Source organism: Coregonus clupeaformis, chromosome 24 (genome assembly GCF_020615455.1).
Source record: "Coregonus clupeaformis isolate EN_2021a chromosome 24, ASM2061545v1, whole genome shotgun sequence".
Taxonomy (NCBI): Eukaryota; Metazoa; Chordata; class Actinopteri; order Salmoniformes; family Salmonidae; genus Coregonus; species Coregonus clupeaformis.
In genome coordinates this window covers 52,029,434-52,047,710 of record NC_059215.1, presented here as the reverse complement: position 1 = coordinate 52,047,710, position 18,277 = coordinate 52,029,434, and the positions used below count along the sequence as shown (strand labels likewise).

The window sequence follows — 18,277 nt, the reverse complement described above, 5'->3', positions numbered from 1 at the left end:
TACTCTCTCTGCAGATACCTGCCCCGTCCTGCCACAGCTCTCACAGTCAAAACACAAACCAGTTTACATCACAGCCATGTCAATAATCTCTGTCATGAACACCCTTGAAGGTCTTTCACCCCCTGAAAAAAGAATGTGTACGCTTGTTTTAGTTTTTTTTTCAATTGGTTTTGCACATGCACTCAAAACAATCATGATATCCTCTATACAATAGTTTGTCATTTGTCATTGCAAATGCTCAACGTTTTTCTACAAATTACACAAAACATTAGACACAACCCTATACACATAAAGCAAACATCTACTATGTAAAGAATGTGAAACTTAACAAAATATTTTGTTCACGGTCCATAATATCGATTATTCTCATAACGCTATATCTCTACCACCAACATGTCAACTCTTTGCATGTGATCGACGAGGATGTTTTTAGTTAGTGTTTCTTGAGCAATGATGTGACTAATGGTAAGATGACCTTATTTATTAATTTCTAAAATGTTCTATAAGCAAGAATCCACTTGGACTTTATGGGGTATTTTGTGTAGATCAGTGACACAAAATCTCAATTGAATTTATTTACATTTCAGGCTGTAACAATAAAATGTGGAAAAAGTAAAGGGGTGTGAATGCTTCCTGAAGGCACTGTATCTAAGTTTTCAGGGGGTGTTAGTTAATATAGCAAAATAAATCTTCTCATTAGATGACAAATGGTACTGTTCTGGTAGTAATATACATTTGAGACAGGTTTTGTAAATTCTGATGGTGTTAGTGCATTTTGCAAAATAAATGTGTTGTTTTTGGCAAACACACATCAGTTTAGTGGGCTGCATCAACTGTTTTGCAAAAGTGAACCCTGATTCCAGAAAAGTGTTCAAGCAATAGTAACAAACTATAATATATTTGTTGCCATAATGTAATGAATGGTGAGACTACTTTGTCATTAGATAACAAATTCCACTGTTGAGATACATGTATGTATTTTAAGTTGAAGCACCAATCATAAATGTCATCTCAGGCCTACAGCGTGTTCTCGGCCAAGATAAACCAATAACATCTGTACTTAGGTAACACATTCTTTAAGGGATAGTCAATATGCGGACGTCGGTAAGGGCCTGGAGACGTCCTGGTAGAGAATACACTCTAGGGCTAACATCACCGTCATGTGAGGCCTACAGTGTGTTGTATGCTAAGCTATTGCCAATAACAATTTTGAGGGTTTTAGTTAATTCAAATACATTTTCTAATTATACTGTTTTTATAGTTATTTAAAAGGACATATATGTAACAATGGGTAACGGACAAGGAAACCCTTCACCAATCACCATAGTATTCTTTTTCAGTCTATTATAAACATTTGACCCAAAATGTTTGATAAATATAAATTTTAATCTAACGGTTTGAAAAGTACTTTTAAAACTAGAATAAATAACTTTTTGGGCGACATGACCAAATTCACATAGAAATGTGAGTTATAGGTATTTTATTTTAATTGAAAACAATTTTCAGAAGCGGTAGATCTGTTCTATGTGTGCTATTTCTATGCTTCCCCTTCTTAAGTTTTGTTTTTGCGCTTTTTACTTTTAGTTTTATACACCAGTTTCAAGCAGCTGAAATACAATCATTTTGGTTATGTAAAATATATTTCACAGCGGTTTTGAATGTTTTATTTGATTTTTCTACACAATGACTGCTTGTTTTGACACATAAACTGAAATTAGGCAAACTATTTTATCAACCAGGAAATGGTGGAGCGATTTCTGCATAGTTAATCTTTAAACGTTCTTTCAAGCAACAATACTCCCAATCGGTATTAGATAGAACGTCGTGTCCCCACCAACCTTGGTGGAAAACAGCACGTGGTTACCTCGGTTATCCCAATGGCTCACAGCAAAAACGTAACCTTTTTCAAACACAATTTTCTTGTTTTCTGCTTGTTTTAGTCAATTATAAAACAACATTTAAGAAAAGTAAAACATGTGTAAGGATTACTTTTCCAACATTGCCTGCTACCAAGCGTTCTCGCTACTTAGAAAAATGAAATATTGTAGGTCTTTCATCATGCCCCTTTTCATGGTGGCGCTAGCCATGTGAGTGAGTGCTAGATAGCTAGCTACCAACCGGAACATTGGCTAGCTAGCCAGGACCAACAACACAAACAAACAGACTATACAGCTAGAAGTAGTGAGTGGGGTTACAAGTGAACTATACTAAACAAGTTAAATGTATTACTGTGAGTCTAGAGTCTAAGCCCTGTCTAAGCCGTGGGATGGGGGGGGTTCTAAGATAAGATATGGAATTTTTATAAGATGTTCATACCAAAGATCATTTAGCTATTTGAGTTTGAAGGTATCAAAAAACATTATAATTTTTTGGGGCGCTGAAACATTGAATTTGGCATTACTGCAATTAGCTCATAGAAACACATTAAATAACAGATTCACTACAAAAGTTTGGACACACCTACTCACTCAAGGGTTTTTCTATATATTTTTTTACTATTTTCTACGTTGTAGAATAATAGTGAAGACATCAAAACTATGAAATAACACACATGGAATCATGTAGTAACCAAAAAAGTATTAACCACTACGGGATTGGTGTCCCATATACGGGACGGTTGAGCTAACGCGCGCTAATGTGATTAGCATGACTGTTTGAAGTAACAGCAAACTTTCCAGGTCATAGCCATGTAAGCAGAAAGCTTACATTTTTGTTAATCTAACTGCACTGTCCAATTTACAGTAGCTATTACATTGAAAAAATACCATGCTATTGTTTGAGGAGAGTGCACAACAACAAAAAATGTATCACTGCAACTGGTTTGATACATTCACCTCTGAAGGTAAATAATGTACTTACATTCAGTAATCATACACTGATGTGTCATCCTAAGGGTCCCAGAGATAAAATGTAGCATAGTTTTGTTTGATAAAATCAATTTTTATATTCAAATGTAGGAACTGGGTTCTACAGTTTGAACCCCTGCTGTCTCTGGTTCCACACCCACCCCGCCAGGCCATCTAGATGTGTATAAGCTAATGTATGACATTCCTGGGAGTGTGTAAACATACATTTTGCATTACCATATCATTTTTCATAGTGTTGATGTCTTCACTATTATTCTACAATGTAAAAAATTGTAAAAATAAAGAAAAACCCTTGAATGAGTAGGTGTGTCCAAACTTTTGACTGGTAGTGTATATACACACACGCACATATATACATATAAATTGTTTTGGGGTCCGGACCCTTAGTGGCCCGGGGCCCTAATCGACCACTTATGTCGCTTATGCCTTTAGCCGGCCCTGCTGGTGGTTATGCAATGCACACTCATACACTCTTAGAATAAAAGGGTTCCAAAAGGGTTCTTAGGCTGTCCCCATACGATAACACTTTCAGGTTCCAGGTAGAACCCTTTTTGGTTTCAGGTAGAACCCTTTTGGGTTCCATTTAGAACCCTCTGTGGAAAGTGTTTTACATTGAATGAAAAAGGGTTCTACCTGGAACTGAAAAGGGTTCTTAGAAGGGATCTCCTATGGGGACATCCGAATAACCTTTTAGGTTCTAGAAAGCACCTTTTTTTCTAAGAGTGTACTACCCCACCCATAGACTTTCTATATGAGGTTTTTGGGGAAATACTTTCTGTTTCTCTATGAGGGTTTTGGGAAATTGGAGCATCATTTTCCCAGGAATTGGGTAATTACTTCTTGTTTCTCTATGAGGTTAAGGGGAAATACTTTCTGTTTCTCTCTGAGGTTTTAGAATACCATTCAACTTTATTGTACAATATGTGATTAAATACAGTATTAATGTTCACTTGCTGTGTTTATCATTTGAAATGTATGAAGGAAGACTGTTTCAAAAATATCCCTTGTTCCAGTTTCAGTTTGTCTGTGTCACCAGCCCCTCCTCTGTGTGACATTAGCTCTTCAAAAGTGGTTAGTCTATCTGGTATTCAGTTGATTTAAGGTTTGATTTAAGGGGCCTCATTTATAAATGTTGTGTATGCACAAAATATTTGTGCGACTTTACTTTAATAAAATGTTTGTTTTATTTAATTCCAAGTCATCTATAGAGATGCTGTCTATGCTGTCTGACTAAATCATTATTTTGTAGTTCTTACTAAATCATTATTTTGTAGTTCTTCAAAGTAAATAAGAAATTATTTTATGACTTCTGAATACCAAATATCAATCCCTTAGATCATTTATTTTCAGGTAGAGGTACCATGCGAAGCAACTGCTTTCTATCACTCTCTATCACAGTGTTATCTCTTCTCTCATTCTCCATTCCACACCGTTATTATTATACACCGAACAAAAATATAAATGCAACATGCGACAAATACTCCTCAGTCTCATCAACTGTCCGGGTGGCTGGTCTCAGACGATCCCTCAGGTGAAGATGCCGGATGTGGAGGTCCTGCAGTCAGCATGACAATTGCACGCTCCCTCAAAACTGCCCATTTTCGAGTGGCCTTTTATTGTCCCCAGCACAAGGTGCACCTGTGTAATGATCATGCTGTTTAATCAGCTTCTTGATATGCCACACCTGTCAGGTGGATGGATTATCTTGGCAAAGGAAAAATGGTAACTAACAGGGATGTAAACAAATTTGTGCACAACATTTGAGAGAAATAAGCTTTTTGTGCGTATGGGAAATTTTTTGAATATTTTATTTCAGTTCATGAAACCAACACTTTACATGTTGCTTTTACATTTTTGTTCAGTAAAGCTCCGTTCTCCACACAGACCGGACGAGTAGGCGGCTGTGCAATGGATTATGGTCATTGAAGTTAATTACCACGTTTTCTGTGCTAAACAAAATGGAATTCAAATAATTGAACCAAGGCTCGTTCCAAATGGTAGATGGGTTGCCCCTTCCTGTATTCCCATATCTTGCAATGTGTTCACGTAGAAATGTATCAAATTGGCTGACAACTTTAAGCATACCCAAATAATTGCCATTTGAGATGGAACCAAATATTTATTGTAATTCCATTGTGAATTCATGCAACATATCTTGACAGGCATATAACTTGACCACATCAGTGCATTCGTTACGATAAAGTTAAGTCATTTGTTAATTTAGAGACAGGTGTGAAAGTGAAACCATTGTTGAAATACTATAAATGACTGAGATAGTGGGAAAACAAATTAGGCTGATCTTGCTCTGTGGGAAGATGTGGCACACACTGCATTTCACAGAGAGCGCTTTTTTTTAGAGAGATGGGACTTTTTTTGTTGCAGAAAGTACAGATTAGCTGTTTCCCTAAACCAATCTTATAGGATTTTTGCGAGGATTTAAGATCTACTTTAAAATGGCAAACGCATGACATTCCGGTGCACATCCAAGTGCTATTCACCCTCGGGTTTTTGGCAACGGGCACTTTTCAGCGGGAGCTTGACTATCGGCATCTCACAGCCCTCGATGAGCCTATGTTTTGGATGCAAGCATCAGCAAAAGGAACTGTAACATACAATTTCCATACACCATCGCACAACAGGTTGAAGTCAAGAGGGGTTTCTTTGCCATCAATTGGTTCCCAAATACGAACGGAGCGAAAGAAGGCACCCACAACGCCATAAAAGCACCATCCTAAAACGAGTTCAACTCTGTGAACAAAAATGGCTTCCTTCCACTCTTAATGTGCAGGTGCTAGGTTATGTGATGCGCAAAAGATGCTGCTGAATGTGGTGGCAAGGTGGAGCGCACAACTCATTAATTCTGCAGAACTACAGTACAATGTTGGCCTATACAGGAGGGAGCTGTTGAGGATGGATTACCAATTGGTGAGTGTTGTATGCTCATTTGAAGTATATTTGCCATTGCTAAAGCAACTTGAATTGTTCTCTTTGTAGGTATGTTTTTATATTTACTCGTCAAGCCACAACTGAGCGAACCAAATAAAAAGTTTTGGTTGTACTTTGACAATCTCTTTTTTTTCGTTCTTTTTTTTTTTGGTTGTGCTGTTTTATTTCAGCGTTCTATATTCCCCATGGGCTTTAAGTCTTGTATCAATGCACTGCTCTCATTCTGTTTATAAAGCCCTCTTGTGAAAACTTAATTCAGGGATGGGCAACTGGGGGCACATGGCCCCCCGTTTTGAAGGCCCTCAGCTAAACAAAATTAGGAACCCAGTCGGGTTCTTTTCTACTTTTGCACATGTGGTACGCAGACCCGCAAGCAACTGCAGCCCATGTGGGTACGCACATGTGGGTACGCAGACCCGCAAGCAACTGCAGCCCTTCATGATGAGTTCAGATTTTTTGTGGCCCCCACTCCCATCAAAGTTGCCCATCCCTGCCTTACTTCATTGTTAAATTCCAGACATTTTTTTAATTTATTTTTTATTTCACCTTTATTTAACCAGGTAAACCAGTTGAGAACAAGTTCTCATTTACAACTGCGACCTGGCCAAGATAAAGCATAGCAGTGCGATAAAAACAACAACACAGAGTTACATATGGGGTAAAAAAAAAAAAAAAAAAAAAAAAAAATACAACAGAAATACAATTAATATACAGTGTGCAAATTTAGCAAGTTATGGAGGTAAGGCAATAAAATAGGCTATAGTGCAAAATAATTACAATTTAGTATTAACACTGGAATGATGTGCAAGAGATGATGTGCAAATAGAGATACTGGGGTACAGATGAGCAAAATAAATAACAATATAGGGATGAGGTAGTTGGGCGGGCTAATTTCAGATGGGCTGTGTACAGGTGCAGTGATCGGTAAGGTGCTCTGACAACTGATGCTTAAAGTTAGTGAGGGAGATAAGCGTCTCCAGCTTCAGAGATTTTTGCAATTTGTTCCAGTCATTGGCAGCAGAGAACTGGAAGGAATTGCGGCCAAAGGAGGTGTTGGCTTTGGGGATGACCAGTGAGATATACCCGCTGGAGCGCAGACTACGGGTGGGTGTTGCTATGGTGACCAATGAGCTAAGATAAGGCGGGGATTTGCCTAGCAGTGATTTATAGATGGCCTGGAGCCAGTGGGTTTGGCGACGAATATGTAGTGAGGACCAGCCAACAAGAGCGTACAGGTCACAGTGGTGGGTATTATATGGGGCTTTGGAGACAAAACGGATGGCACTGTGATAGACAACATCCAATTTGCTGAGTAGAGTGTTGGAGGCTATTTTGTAAATGACATCGCCGAAGTCAAGGATCGGTAGGATAGTCAGTTTTACAAGGGCATGTTTGGCAGCATGAGTGAAGGAGGCTTTGTTGCGAAATAGGAAACCGATTCTAGATTTAACTTTGGATTGGAGATTCTTAATGTGAGTCTGGAAGGAGAGTTTACAGTCTAACCAGACACCTAGATATTTGTAGTTGTCCACGTACTCTAGGTCAGACCCGTCTAGAGTAGTGATTCTAGTCGGGTGGGCGGGTGCAAGCAGCGTTCGGTTGAAGAGCATGCATTTTGTTTTACTAGTGTTTAAGAGCAGTTGGAGGCTACTGAAGGAGTGTTGTATGGAATTGAAGCTCGTTTGGAGGTTTGTTAACACAGTGTCCAATGAAGGGCCAGATGTATACAAAATGGTGTCGTCTGCGTAGAGGTGGATCTGAGAGTCACCAGCAGCAAGAGCGACGTCATTGATATACACAGAGAAAAGAGTTGGCCCAAGAATTGAACCCTGTGGCACCCCCATAGAGACTGCCATAGGTCCAGACAACAGGCCCTCCGATTTGACACATTGAACTCTATCTGAGAAGTAGTTGGTGAACCAGGCGAGGCAGTCATTAGAGAAACCAAGGCTATTTAGTCTGCCAATAAGAATGCGGTGGTTGACAGAGTCGAAAGCCTTGGCCAGGTCAATGAAAACGGCTGCACAGTACTGTCTATTATCGATCGCGGTTATAATATCATTTAGGACCTTGAGCGTGGCTGAAGAGCACCCATGACCAGCTCGGAAACCGGATTGCATAGCGGAGAAGGTACGGTGGGATTCGAAATGGTTGGTGATCTGTTTGTTGACTTGGCTTTCAAAAACTTTTGAAAGGCAGGGCAGGATGGATATGGGTCTGTAACAGTTTGGATCTAGAGTGTCACCCCCTTTGAAGAGGGGGATGACCGCGGCAGCTTTCCAATCTCTGGGGATCTCAGACGTTACGAAAGAGAGGTTGAACAGGCTAGTAATAGGGGTTGCGACAATTTCGTCGGCTAGTTTTAGAAAGAAAGGGTCCAGATTGTCTAGTCCAGATGATTTGTAGGGGTCCAGATTTTGCAGCTCTTTTAGAACATCAGCTGTCTGGATTTGTGTGAAGGAGAAGCGGGGGGCATGGGCAAGTTGCAGCGGAGGGTGCAGAGCTGGTGGCCGGGGTAGTGGTAGCCAGGTGGAAAGCATGGCCAGCCGTAGCAAAATGCTTGTTGAAATTCTCGATTATTGTAGATTTATCGGTGGTGATAGTGTTTCCTAGCCTCAGTGCAGTGGGCAGCTGGGAGGAAGTGCTCTTATTTTCCATGGACTTTACAGTGTCCCAAAACTTTTTGGAGTTAGTGCTACAGGATGCAAATTTCTGTTTGAAAAAGTTAGCCTTTGCTTTCCTAACTGCTTGTGTATATTGGTTCCTAACTTCCCTGAAAAGTTGCATATCACGGGGGCTATTTGATGCTAATGCAGTACGCCACAGGATGTTTTTGTGCTGGTCAAGGGCAGTCAAGTCTGAGGAGAACCAGGGGCTATATCTGTTCTTAGTTCTGTATTTTTTGAATGGGGCATGTCTATTTAAGATTGAGAGGAAATTACTTTTAAAGAACAACCAGGCATCCTCTACTGACGGTCATCAGACCCGATCACAGGGATGGCTAACTCTGGAGATCCCTTCAGTCTCCACTGAGTTAAGGAGTGAACTTTATTTCTAATGAGGTTTACATGGAGAAAATCTGACCTCTCGTTGTATTGGGCAGTTCAATGGTGAGAAATGTCTCAGTCCCTGGAGCAAAAAACGTACAGGACATCAACGTACAGGACATCAATAAGCTGCACACAAACATTATAAACCAGCATCCGGAAATCATAGTTCATGTGGGATTCAATGACATTATGAAGGGCAGCTCAGAACAGCTGAAGATGGATTTTAAAGAACTGATTGGGTCTCTTCTTGACACCAACACATGCTCTATAATATCTGGCCCTGTGCCCTCCCTAAATCGTGGCATTGAACATTTCAACAGACTTTTAGCCCTCCATAACTGGCAACGAGACTATTGCAGCTCTGTGGGTAACATGTATTATTTTGTTACCTTCTGCAAATGAAGCTTGTTTTATAAGGAGGATGGGATCCACCCAAATCATTTGGGTTCCTGTATCCTTTTACAGCATGATAAGGCTGCGTTGAGACAATTACTTATCAATGACCCAAGCCCAGCTCAGTTAATCCCTACCATTGTGTCGCTGAGTTGTCACAATGCTTCAGCAAATGTACATTATCCCAGGGGTGTTGGAAGACACAATATAAGTAACCTAATTTACAGTGCATTCGGTAAGTATTCAGACCCCTTGACTTTTTTCACATTTTGTTACCTATTTCCCTCATCAATCTACACACAATACCCCATAATGACAAAGCAAAAACAGGTTTTTAGAAATGTGTACAAATTTATAAAAAATTTAAAACTGAAATATAACATTTACATACGTTTTCAGACCCTTTTCTCAGTACTGTATTGAAGCACCTTTGGCGGCGATTACAGCCTCGAGTCTTCTTGTGTATGACGCTACAAGCTTGGCACACCTGTATTTGGGGGGTTTCTCCCATTCTTCACTGCAGATCCTCTCAAGCTCTGCACAGCTATTTTCAGGTCTCTCCAGAGATGTTCGATCAGGTTCAAGTCCGGGCTCTGGCTGGGCCACTCAAGGACAATCAGAGACTTGTCCCAAAGCCATTCCTGCATTGTCTTGGCAGTGTGCTTAGGGTCGTTGTCCTGTTGGAAGGTAAACCTTCACCCCAGTCTGAGGTACTGAGCGCTCTCGAGCAGGTTTTCATCAAGGATCTCTCTGTACTTTGCTCCGTTCAACAGTCCCTCGATCCTGACTAGTCTCCCAGTCCCTGCTGCTGCAAAGCATCCCCACAGTATGATAATGCCACCACCATGCTTCACCGTAGGGATGGTGCCAGGTTTCCTCCAGACGTGTCGCTTGGCATTCATGCCAAAGAGTTCAATCTTGGTTTCATCGGACCAGAGAATCTTGTTTCTTATGGTCTGAGAGTCATTATGGGCCTTTTGGCAAACTCCAAGCGGGCTGTCGTGCCTTTTACTGAGGAGTGGCTTCTGTCTGGCCACTCTACCATAAAGGCCTGAAATATGGAGTGCTGTAGAGATGGTTGTCCTTCTGGGAGGTTCTCCCATCTCCACAGCGGAATGCTGGAGCTCTGTCAGAGTGACCATCGGGTATGTATGATCCCCAATCAGAGACAACGAGCGACAGCTGCCTCTGAAAGGGGAACCACACCGGCCAACATAGATCTAAAACACCTAGATCACAAACATAGAAAAAACAAAATAGAAAATCCACCCCCCGACTCAACATATAAGAGTCCCCTGAGTCAGGGCGTGACAGTTCCCCCCCCCAAAGGTGCGGACTCCGACCGCACAACATAAACATAACAGGGTAGGGGCCGGGTGGGCATTCCACCTCGGAGGCGGATCCGGCTCCGGGCGTGACGACCTCTTACTCTCCGCCTCCCTGTTGCGCCCCTGGTCTGGTCTGGACCTCGGCGCGCTCCTTCCCCTCTCCTTCCTCCCACGATGTACCAAGCCCTGTCTGGGCCCTGGTGTGGGAGCACCCGAACCTGGAGAGGGGCTGACGTCTGGATCTGGACTGGAGCCGTTGACCGGAGTTGGACCAGACGACGGTGGAGCGGACTGCTCTGGCTCCGGACTGGAGCCGCTGACCGGAGCTGGATCAGGCACCGGTGGAACGGGCACGGGCCGTGCCGGACTGGACACTCGCACCACAGGTCTGGTGCGAGGAGCAGGAACGGGCCGGACCGGACTAGGAACACGCACCACTGGCTTGGTGCGAGGAGCAGGAACAGGCCGGGCCGGGCTGGCGACGCGCACCACTGGCTTGGTGCGAGGAGCAGGTTCAGGCCGGGCCGGGCTGGCGACGCGCACCACTGGCTTGGTGCGAGGAGCAGGAACAGGCCGGGTCGGACTGGGAACACGCACCACTGGCTTGGGGCGAGGAGCAGGAACAGGCCGGGCTGGCGACGCGCACCACTGGCTTGGTGCGAGGAGAAGGAACAGGCCGGGCCGGGCTCGCGACGCGCACCACTGGCTTGGTGCGAAGAGCAGGAACAGACCGGGCCGGGCTGGCGACGCGCACCACTGGCTTGGTGCGAGGAGCAGGAACAGGCCGGACCGGGCTGTCGACGCGCACCACTGACTTGGTGCGAGGAGCAGGAACAGGCCGGGCCGGGATGGCGACGCGCAGCACTGGCTTGGTGCGAGGAGCAGGAACAGGCCGGGCCGGGCTGGCGACGCGCACCACTGGCTTGGTGGGAGGAACAGGAACAGGCCGGGCCGGGCTCGCGACGCGCACCACTGGCTTGGTGCGAAGAGCAGGAACAGACCGGGCCGGGCTGGCTACGCGCACCACTGGCTTGGTGCGAGGAGCAGGAACAGGCCGGGCCGGGCTGGCGACGCGCACCACTGGCTTGGTGCGAGGAGCAGGAACAGGCCGGGCCGGGATGGCGACGCGCTTCACTGGCTTGGTGCGAGGAGCAGGAACAGGCCGGGTCGGGCTCGCGACGCGCACCACTGGCTTGGTGGGAGGAGCAGGAACAGGCCGGGCCGGGTTGGCGACGCGTACCACTGGCTTGGTGCGAGGAGCAGGAACAGGCCGGGCCGGGCTGGCGACGCGCACCACTGGCTTGGTGCGAGGAGCAGGAACAGGCCGGGCCGGGCTGGCGACGCGCACCACTGGCTTGGTGCGAGGAGCAGGAACAGGCCGGGCCGGGCTGGCGACGCGCACCACTGGCTTGGTGCGAGGAGCAGGAACAGGCCGGGCCGGGCTGGCGACGCGCACCACTGGCTTGGTGCGAGGAGCAGGAACAGGCCGGGCCGGGCTGGCGACGCGCACCACTGGCTTGGTGCGAGGAGCAGGAACAGGCCGGGCCGGGCTAGCGACGCGCACCACTGGCTTGGTGCGAGGAGCAGGAACAGGCCGGCCTGGCTGGCGACGCGCACCACTGGCTTGGTGCGAGGAGCAGGAACAGGCCGGGCCGGACTGGGTAAACGCACCACTGGCTTGGTGCGAGGAGCAGGAACAGGCCGGGCCGGGCTGGCTACGCACACCACTGGCTTGGTGCGAGGAGCAGGAACAGGCCGGGTCGGACTGGGAACACGCACCACTGGCTTGGTGTGAGGAGCAGGAACAGGCCGGGCCGGGTTGGCGACGCGCACCACTGGCTTGTTGCGAGGAGCAGGAACAGGCCGGGCCGGGCTGGTGACGCGCACCACTGGCTTGGTGCGAGTAGCAGGAACAGGCCGGGCCGGGCTGGCGACGCGCACCACTGGCTTGGTGCGAGTATCAGGAACAGGCCGGGCCTGGCTGGCGACGCGCACCACTGGCTTGGTGCGAGGAGCAGGAACAGGCCGGGCCGGGCTGGCGACGCACACCACTGGCTAGGTGCGAGGAGCAGGAACAGGCCGGGCCGGGCTGGCGACGCACACCACTGGCTTGGTGCGAGGAGCAGGAACAGGCCGGGTTGGACTGGGAACACGCACTACTGGCTTGGTGCGAGGAGCAGGAACAGACCGGGCCGGGCTGGCTACGCGCACCACTGGCTTGGTGCGAGGGACAGGAACAGGCCGGGCCGGGCTGGCGACGCGCACCACTGGCTTGGTGCGAGGAGCAGGAACAGGCCGGGACGGGCTGGCGACGCGCACCACTGGCTTGGTGCGAGGAGCAGGAACGGGCCGGGCCGGACTGAGAACACGCACCACTGTCTTGGTGCGGGGAGCAGGAACAGGCCGGGCCGGACTGGGAACACGCACCACAGGTCTGGTGCGAGGAGCAGGAACAGGCCGGGCCGGGCTGGCGACGCACACCACTGGTTTGGTGCGAGGATCAGGAACGGGCCGGGCCGGGCTGGCGACGCGCACCACTGGCTTGGTGCGAGGAGCAGGAACGGGCCGGGCCGGACTGGGAACACGCACCACAGGTCTTGTGCGAGGAGCAGGAACGGGCCTGACAGGACTGGGAACACACACCACTGGCTAAGTGCGAGGAACAGGAACGGGCCGGACCGGACTGTGAAGGCGGACTGGAAGTCTGGAGTGGTACAGTGCGTTTCTCCGCATACCTGGGTTCCATTATTAACCCCCGCTCCTGATGCTGCCTAACCAGCTCCTCTCGCCGTGCCTCTACTTCCTCCTTCTCCCTACGCGCCTCCTGCAGTGCCTCCTCCTGAATGGATCTCTCCCGCTCTATTCTATCTAACAGCCCCCGTAATATGGTGGCCTCCTCTCTTACCCGGCACTCCTCTTCCCGTGAGGACTCCTCCGGGAGCCCCCACGAGTTAGGGAACAGAAACTCGTCGTCGTCGTCATCCTTCGACTCCTCAGTATAATACTGTTCCCACTCCTCTTCCCATGGTCGTAGGGACCCAATCTGGAAACCCACCGGGTGCAGTGGTCGGGGCTCTTCTCTCTCGTTCCCCGACCACCCCTTTAGCCCCCACCCAACATTTTCTTGGGGCTGCTTCTCGGGCTTCCTCCTCGGCCGGCTTCCGTGTTGCCGTTGCTCCTCTCCTGCCTGGGCTTCCTTCTTCGCCCAGGGTCATTTTCCCGCAAATATCTCCTCCCATGACCAAATCTTCCCCACCTGTGTCCAGGGTGTTCGGTCCTCCTGGGCACGCTGTTTGGTCCGTGTTTGTTGGGATCTTCTGTCACGGACATTTAAGGACGGGTCAGACCAAGGTGCAGCGTGAAATGCGTACATGTTTATTTAACTGATAAACACACGACAAAACAACAAACCAACGAAACGTGAAGTCCTAAGGCTACACACAAAACAAGCCTCTAAACACGGAACAAGATCCCAAGCTTCCTCTGATTGGGAACCACACCGGCCAACATAGATCTAAAACACCTAGATCACAAACATAGAAAAAACAACATAGAAAATCCACACCCTGACTCAACATATAAGAGTCCCCTGAGTCAGGGCGTGACATGAATGAGTAGGTGTGTACAAACTTTTGAATGGGACTGTATGTAAATAAGGTATTTGTGTTTTTAATTTTTATACATGTGCAAAAAAGGCTGTAACGTAACAAAATGTGGAAGAAGGGAAGGGGTCTGAATACTTTCCAAAGGCACTGTACATCTATTTTGTATAGTGATGGAGTTAATTTTGATTAATCTAAATCCCTTGGAACAATGTTCATCCACTCCAGTGATGATCATCAATAGGGTTATAAGGATCACTCAATAATGGGGCAGTTAAATACATTGGTAAGCCTAATCATTTTTCAATATTTTCAATCTGGTAGTAGGGAAGAAATCCATAAAAAATATTTGAAAACAATCATGATGAACAATTATAAAAATATTAACTCACTTCTTTTTTTTCTCTCTCCCTTTCTGGAGATATTTACAGTATTACTTCTGAAGTGCTTCAAACTCCATGATGCATGCGGTCGAGCAGAGTACAGAATAGGTGATGAGTGCTGTCCTATGTGTTCTCCTGGTAAGATATACCTTTATATAAGGGTGTGAGGTAATATCATTTCTGGATTGTGTTAAAATGAAGAGTGAAATCCAATCAATTTATGCAAAACACCCAAGGAATTACAGAAATAGTTCTGAACAACACTCATTGTATTTGTCTGTGGCCTAGATTAGAGGAGCAACTATGGTAGCATTGCTTTGATGTGTTTGAAGGATGCACTAATGTCCCAATTTGTTGAGGGACGCACTTGTGGACACATTAATGGACTATTTATATGTTACACAGAGAGTCAGGACTCAGCTCTGAGTGTCTCTGAAATCTCAACTAGTCCATCAAAGTTTTTCTGAAATATCTGATGATCATCTTGATTGACTAAGTGCTTATGTTTTGATCATTTCCCCGTCAGGAAACCATGTACACAAGCACTGCACTGAGTTCACCAGTACATCCTGTGTACCCTGTATTGACTCCACGTTCCTTGGCGAGCCAAACGGTCTCATGAGATGTGAACCGTGTACCATCTGTGACTCAGGTCAGTAAAGCCAGACATAAAACACGTGTTTTCAATGTGATGTGTGAATAAAAACAGCACATCTTAGCCTTATAATAAACTCCATGTGTTTTTCCTAGGTTTGGGTTTGAAGGTAAAGCAGCCATGTAGACCTTCATCAGACACTGTCTGTGGGACACTGGAGGGGTTCTACTGTCTAGACCCAACTAAGGATGGTTGTAGAGCAGCCCAGAGACACAGCAGCTGTAAACCTGGTCAATACATCAGCCACACAGGTTGGTCTCCTCTCAAGTATTCAACATGATTTTTCCATGATTTCTAGTGTGCCAAGGTACTCTACTGAATTTAAAAGTAGCTGATCGTTTGATTGATTGAAATCATTGGACAATTAAAATTAAGTCAAGATAAGTACATGGGAAAAGTTTAAGTACAATGTTTACAAGTTTGTTTTGGGAAGTATAGTTTTTTATTTATGTTTAAACCTCCATTTGTACAGGAACAACATCTACAGATACTGTGTGTTCTGACTGCACTGGTGATACTTATTCAGATGGATCATTAACAGCCTGCCAGTCACACACTGGGTAAGTGTGGCTTACACAAATAGTTTCCCCCCTAAATACAAAGTTACCTAACACACATCTAAAACTGAAAGATGTATGACCAAGTTATAAAGGAATCATTAATGGCCAGTATTTATCTGTTTATAGATGTGAATCCTTGGGACTTCAGGAAATGAAACCAGGATCTCCTTGGTCGGATTCAGAGTGTGGACCACAACTATCCCATTCCACAGCTAGAAGCGGAATGTGTGCTGTGGCATCCATGACAGTTCTCATGATATTAGCTGGAGCTGTTTCCTTATTAATATTAGTGAGAAAAAGAATTCTATCTGTTTCTAACAAAAGCGATCTCTAGTGTTCTGGAACAGAACCGTTATTTACAAATCTTGAGAACCGGTTTATATAATGTTGTTTTGTTTTTGTTTATTTTCCTTTAGTTAACATTTTAGTCAACCTTGAGGGTTCAAAGGCAGAGGGATAGATGGTACTGTTAAAGTTAGAGCACTGCTGTGGTAATCAGTATATGGCTGTATACCCATCAAACCTTATCAAATGGACAAAAGTCACAACTTGTTGTTCAGTACATGAGCTGAAATACTATCACAGAACTCTGAAATATACAGTGCAGAGGAGTCCCTCCTTCCTCCCTGACCTCTGGCCACATCCTCATTATGAGAAATGATCAGTTCTGTCAGCTTCTCTTGAAGCACAGAGATCTCTTTGTCTTTCTTCAAACACTCCTCTTCAAACTCTGACAGGCGAGTGATTTCCTCACCTAACATCAGTATGTTCTGCTCCTGTAAAAAGAGGGATTACAATACTACAACTACAGTCACTACCAACCTCTAATATGGTGCACAGCCCACTGAGCCAACCATAGTGCTAGCAACCATCAGATCCTTCTAGATCTACTAGGGGACATTAAAGTGTACACAAGGTTTTCAGACTGGGCCACACTAATCTGTATAAAATTATGTACTTTCTCATGTAGTAGGGTCATGTACCATGGTACCTTCCCCCCTGTGTCATCAGACATGGTGGTACTGGTGAAGTTAGGCTTGTTCTGATGACCTTCTCTGGCTGCCCCTGGGTCCAAGCAGACTAAACTGGTAATTTCCCTTTCTAGAGTCATTAACCTGCAGGTTTCAGAGAAAAACATTTCCAGTTGAGCATGGTTGTAGAAGCACAACACTGGCTGAAAGGTTACAAACAATCCAACGGCTTAAAGGGGCTGACAATTACACTTTTAAAGGCAACCAAAGGTAAAATGTGGACTTTATTACAGATTCATACATTTCAATAAGCTGGCAACATTAATTAACTTACACCTGAGGGAAGGGGCAGATTTAGGGATGACTTTTGGATGATCTGCTGATGCTCTGGAACATGATGGACACTTCTGATTGTCCTCAACTAAAGGGCAGATGGACCTTCTCTCTCTGACCGTTGAGAGGATTCCTTGTCATTGACAGTGTCAGATTAGTCTTTCAAAAGAAGTGACTGTAGCCTCTCGAGTGGCGCAGCCATTGGATTGTTTGTAACATTTCTCCTTTGCCAAGATAATCCATCCACCTGACAGGTGTGGCATATCAAGAAGCTGATGAAACATTACACAGGTGCACCTTGTGCTGGGGACAATACAAGTTTTGTCACATGTAGTGTCTGAGGGTCTATGATTTTGCTGAGGTTTGCAAAAAGTGTGTTAGAGGAAACTTGGCTCTGCTTTCGGAAACATCTGGAAATCAATCAATCAATCAATTTTATTTTATATAGCCCTTCTTACATCAGCTAATATCTCGAAGTGCTGTACAGAAACCCAGCCTAAAACCCCAAACAGCTAGTAATGCAGGTGTAGAAGCACGGTGGCTAGGAAAAACTCCCTAGAAAGGCGAAAACCTAGGAAGAAACCTAGAGAGGAACCAGGCTATGAGGGGTGGCCAGTCCTCTTCTGGCTGTGCCGGGTGGAGATTATAACAGAACCATGCCAAGATGTTCAAAAATGTTCATAAGTGACAAGCATGGTCAAATAATAATCAGGAATAAATCTCAGTTGGCTTTTCATAGCCGATCATTAAGAGTTGAAAACAGCAGGTCTGGGACAGGTAGGGGTTCCATAACCGCAGGCAGAACAGTTGAAACTGGAATAGCAGCAAGGCCAGGCGGACTGGGGACAGCAAGGAGTCACCACGGCCGGTAGTCCCGACGTATGGTCCTAGGGCTCAGGTCTCTCAGTTGGCTTTTCATAGCCGATCATTAAGAGTTGAAAACAGCAGGTCTGGGACAGGTAGGGGTTTCGTAACCGCAGGCAGAACAGTTGAAACTGGAATAGCAGCAAGGCCAGGCGGACTGGGGACAGCAAGGTGTCATCATGCCCGGTAGTCCTGACGTATGGTCCTAGGGCTCAGGTTCTCAGAGAGAAAGAGAGAACGAGAGAATTAGAGAGAGCATACTTAAATTCACACAGGACACTGGATAAGACAGGAGAAGTACTCCAGGTATAACCAACTAACCCCA

General features: G+C 45.7%; 1 protein-coding gene across 1 annotated transcript; it reads left to right on the top strand.

Moving 5' to 3' along the window:
• The first annotated feature begins 1,092 nt into the window (after nt 1-1,092).
• On the top strand, nt 1,093-16,542 carry LOC121538255 (tumor necrosis factor receptor superfamily member 14-like). Its single transcript, XM_045206932.1, has 7 exons — nt 1,093-1,104; nt 14,608-14,707; nt 15,096-15,221; nt 15,320-15,475; nt 15,697-15,784; nt 15,911-16,073; nt 16,522-16,542. Exons 1-7 carry the CDS (start codon nt 1,093-1,095, stop codon nt 16,540-16,542), a joined length of 666 nt encoding a protein of 221 aa, XP_045062867.1.
• The last annotated feature ends 1,735 nt before the right edge of the window (nt 16,543-18,277 follow it).

Bases quoted from the DNA above. Each gene is read 5' to 3' on its own strand.
- LOC121538255 (XM_045206932.1), top strand. The intron at 14,708-15,095 runs GTAAGATATACC...TTTCCCCGTCAG, and splicing joins CTGTCCTATGTGTTCTCCTG to GAAACCATGTACACAAGCAC. The intron at 15,476-15,696 runs GTTGGTCTCCTC...CCATTTGTACAG, and splicing joins TCAATACATCAGCCACACAG to GAACAACATCTACAGATACT.